This window comes from Pteropus alecto, unplaced genomic scaffold, assembly GCF_000325575.1.
Source record: "Pteropus alecto unplaced genomic scaffold, ASM32557v1 scaffold60, whole genome shotgun sequence".
NCBI classification, from domain to species: Eukaryota; Metazoa; Chordata; class Mammalia; order Chiroptera; family Pteropodidae; genus Pteropus; species Pteropus alecto.
The window spans coordinates 4,470,310-4,473,656 of record NW_006430726.1 but is presented as its reverse complement, the minus strand read 5'-3'; the positions used below and the strand labels follow the sequence as shown (position 1 = coordinate 4,473,656).

General features: G+C 46.4%; 3 protein-coding genes across 4 annotated transcripts in view; 2 read left to right on the top strand and 1 right to left on the bottom strand.

Annotated features, from left to right (window-relative positions):
• Nucleotides 1-292, bottom strand: part of WHAMM (WAS protein homolog associated with actin, golgi membranes and microtubules) — a 17,288-nt gene extending 16,996 nt beyond the window's left edge. Inside the window, exon 1 of the mRNA XM_025050394.1 lies at nt 8-292. Within this exon, the coding sequence (XP_024906162.1) occupies nt 8-154 (147 nt within the window). The 5' untranslated portion in view covers nt 155-292. The remainder of the gene's footprint in view (nt 1-7) is intronic.
• The window catches only part of HOMER2 (homer scaffold protein 2), a 58,713-nt gene extending 55,746 nt beyond the window's left edge, over nt 1-2,967 (top strand). The window contains exons 11-12 of the mRNA XM_015593451.2: nt 856-1,050; nt 2,175-2,967. The gene's annotated coding sequence lies outside the window, so the exon portion shown is untranslated. The remainder of the gene's footprint in view (nt 1-855; nt 1,051-2,174) is intronic.
• FSD2 (fibronectin type III and SPRY domain containing 2) overlaps nt 2,238-3,347 on the top strand; it is a 27,922-nt gene continuing 26,812 nt past the window's right edge. For both annotated transcript variants that reach the window (XM_025050029.1, XM_025050028.1), the window contains exon 1: nt 2,238-2,363. The gene's annotated coding sequence lies outside the window, so the exon portion shown is untranslated. The remainder of the gene's footprint in view (nt 2,364-3,347) is intronic.

Genomic DNA, 3,347 nt, shown 5'->3' with positions numbered 1-3,347 from the left:
GCTGCGCCGTGCGGTCGTGACAGGTCACCGCGAACTTGCCCTCCGCGTCGTTCCAGGCTACGAGGAAGCGCAGCTGGTGCCGCTCGGGCTCGGCGAAGAGGTCCTCGCGGACTGGCACCCAGCCCTCCAGGCTGTCGGGCTGTTCGTCCTCCATGACGCCGGTGGTCAGCGGCCGGAGGGCTCGGCTCGCCCGGGCCTGGCCTCCTCGCAGCCCCCGCCACAGGAGCGTTCTCCCCGTGACATTTTTCGCTGGGCCGTCAATGCGTCAGCGCCCCGCGACAGTCCCTCCGGCACTTTTGACTGGCTGCCTGCGGCGGTCATGCCTCCCGCGGCGTCCAGGATTGGCCGGGTAACAGAGGGAGGGGCTGTGACAACCAATGAAAGGGCCAAAAGAGTGACTGGGACCCGGCCCTGGGAGTTCAGCACTGTCGCAACGTCGTGGGGAGCCCGGGATTTCCCACTCTTGACTCGCCTTTTTCCACCTTCATAAATAGTGGCGTGGAAAAGGTATTTGTGAAATGAACGAGTTACTGCGGACCCTTGAGAACCGGGCCCCGGCTGATTCCGTCTTCTGTCGCCAGGGCTCTAGTGAATTCATAGTTCTCGGTCTCAAGTAAGGTACAAACTCGCTGGAGAGATCAAACATTAAATTAAACGTCGGAGTTTTAATTGAACCTCTAAGCGCCAAGCGCTGGGTACGAGCTACAGATTTGTTATCAATTCAACAAGCTTTTATGAAGGGTCTGCTGTGTGCCTGTTTGGGAGGTGGGGATGGAAGAGGGAGTATACAAAAAAAATAATAACCGTCTTCAAAGCATGTTTAAATAAAACCTATGTACTGTCTCTTTATTTTAGAAATCGGGAAACTTCAGACCCAGAAAAAGAACTTATCGCAAGATACAGAGACACTCCAGCTAAATAAGACCATCGGGCTATTGAAGACCTGTTTAAGGAAATCGGAAAATCAAGTTTGCAGGGGAGGATGAAGTGTCGGGTGAAGCTGGATCCGTTTATGCAGCACAGAACAAGACAGCCCTGGTCTGTGCCCAGGTATGTGCCTCCTGCTACCTCCCATCCTGTGAGTGCACTGACGGCAAGAGAACCATTTAGCGAAAGTGACTTCTTTTTCCTCAAACTATTTTTCAATATATTACTTTAGCTACTATGATTTGCTAGTAATTCTTTAATAGTCTTTTAAAATATTCCTTGGAGTATGCCTTTTTAGTGTATATTCATTCTAGTAGTTTTTCTAATTTATTTGCTTTTTCAAAATGAAACTTTCTAATTATAAAATTTCTATTTTGTGAGTGTGAGGGGGGATAAGTTTGTATATTGTTAGGAAAAAAAATATGGAGACATGCACAACAAACCTAATAATTGTTGTCACCAGGACACACGATTGGTGTATGTTCACTTTTTTTTTTGCAGTATTTATTTCTAAGTCAGATACCATATATTATTTTACAATAAAAAAGATTTTTAAAAATTAGTAAAAGGTACATATAATTATTATGAGAGGAGACACTATCAAAGACAAAAAAATAACTCAGAAGAAATTGTTCTCATTTTATGTGTGTATATATTTTTATCATTCTTAATACCTAAATATATATACATACACATATATATGATTATACTGTAATTATACTGAATACTCTTTTTCTACTTAATATATTGTGGTCATTTTCCACATTAAAAAGTTGGTGTCTACATCAGTATTCTTAATACATGCCAATACTGAATTGACTATATTGTGATTTATTTAATGAACTCCCCGTGATAGACATATATTTATTTCAATTTTCTGCTGATATAGACAAAACTGTGATGAATATTCTTGTACAGACATCTTTGCATACTTTTTTCTTTCAATTCTTTTTGCTTTTGGTAGTTTGCATTCAAATTTTATTTCATACATGCCCTCCAATAATGGTATTTTAAAAATGAGATTTTGATTGAAGCCCAAAAAGCAAGAGATGTAAAAATCAGGAATTAAATCACCATATGCAGAAGGAAACGGTTCAGAACCTTATTCATGCTCTCAGCTAATGGAAGAAAATAAAAAGGATCAGAGTGAAGAGGCGTTCGGGAGGGAGACTGGTGGAGGAATTTCTCTGTTGAGAGCTGTTGTTAGGCTGGAGGACCCTTCAGAGTGCTTGCTGCCTTTCTTGCAGGTGGGACATTGGTGGCCTGAGGCATGAGGATCAGCTGCTTTGGTGGCAGAGCCAGGGGAGGTGGCTGCACTGGGACATCTGCATCCCAGTTTGCAGGATCAAGGATGGGGCCTACTACCGAAGATCTGGATGTGGGCCAGCAGGAAGCCAAAGTCACCTAGGTCCTGTCTAAGAGGGCCAGCTGCATGGGTGAGGAGACCTCATTTGAGGCCTGGGAGGTGGCCCACCAGGGCTTGGGGGAGGAATGCAAGGGAACCCGGAACAGATTGGTTCTCAGCCTGGTCATGGGAACTTCAGGGGAAAGGTCTCCATAGTAGGAAACTCCAGAGATGTATACAGGCTCCGAGACAGAGAGGCCGAGGGGCGGGGGGCAGGGAGAAATGTGAGCTGTAAGCATCTGCCCGACCCAGAGAACCTGCATCAACTGTGACATCAACTCAAAAAGGAGCTGTCTTATCACCTCAGCGCCTCCTACCCTGGCCCCCAAACCAGCGGCTCAGGGAGGGGGTGTGAGGAGGAGAGGCTACTTCGTTCCTCCTTTTCCAGGGAAAACTTCCAACTCAAGAGGCCCAAGCTGCGCAGGGGAGATTTTGGTGCCAACTAAACTCAGTGTGGCATTGTGATTAATATAGTAAATCGTGTATTTAATTACTGAATGTTTTCACGTGCCCCTAGGATTGTGTTTGACATCAGAGGAAGCAGAAAGTCACGGTGCTGCTAGATCTTTATCCAGAGTGCAGAATACATCCCACCCTGAGTAAACGTTAAAGGAACAAATTAAGTTGTTTGATTACCTGTAGAGTTGTGCTTTATCAAAACACTTTGGGAAAAGATGCTCAGCCCAAGGCAGAAGGTGTCCAGCATGGGCTCTCAGAAATCCTCCTCTGCGTGGCTGCACCTCCCTTCTGCCCCCAGCCCTCTATACATGACCAACCATCTGAGTCCTTCAGTGGCCTACAGGACACAGATCCCCACAGTCAGGAGTAACTCAGAGGACAGCATGTGACCTCTCCTGGTGACACTTGAGCAGAAGTAACAGGGCAGCCTGGGGTAGGTCTATATTTGGGCTTTCGCTCATGGCAGGCCTGTTGCTATTTGCAGCCGCAGCCAGCTCGTATTTCCATCGCCTTTGTCCGGATGCAGAGCCCTGGTGTACAGCAGGCAGGGGCGGCC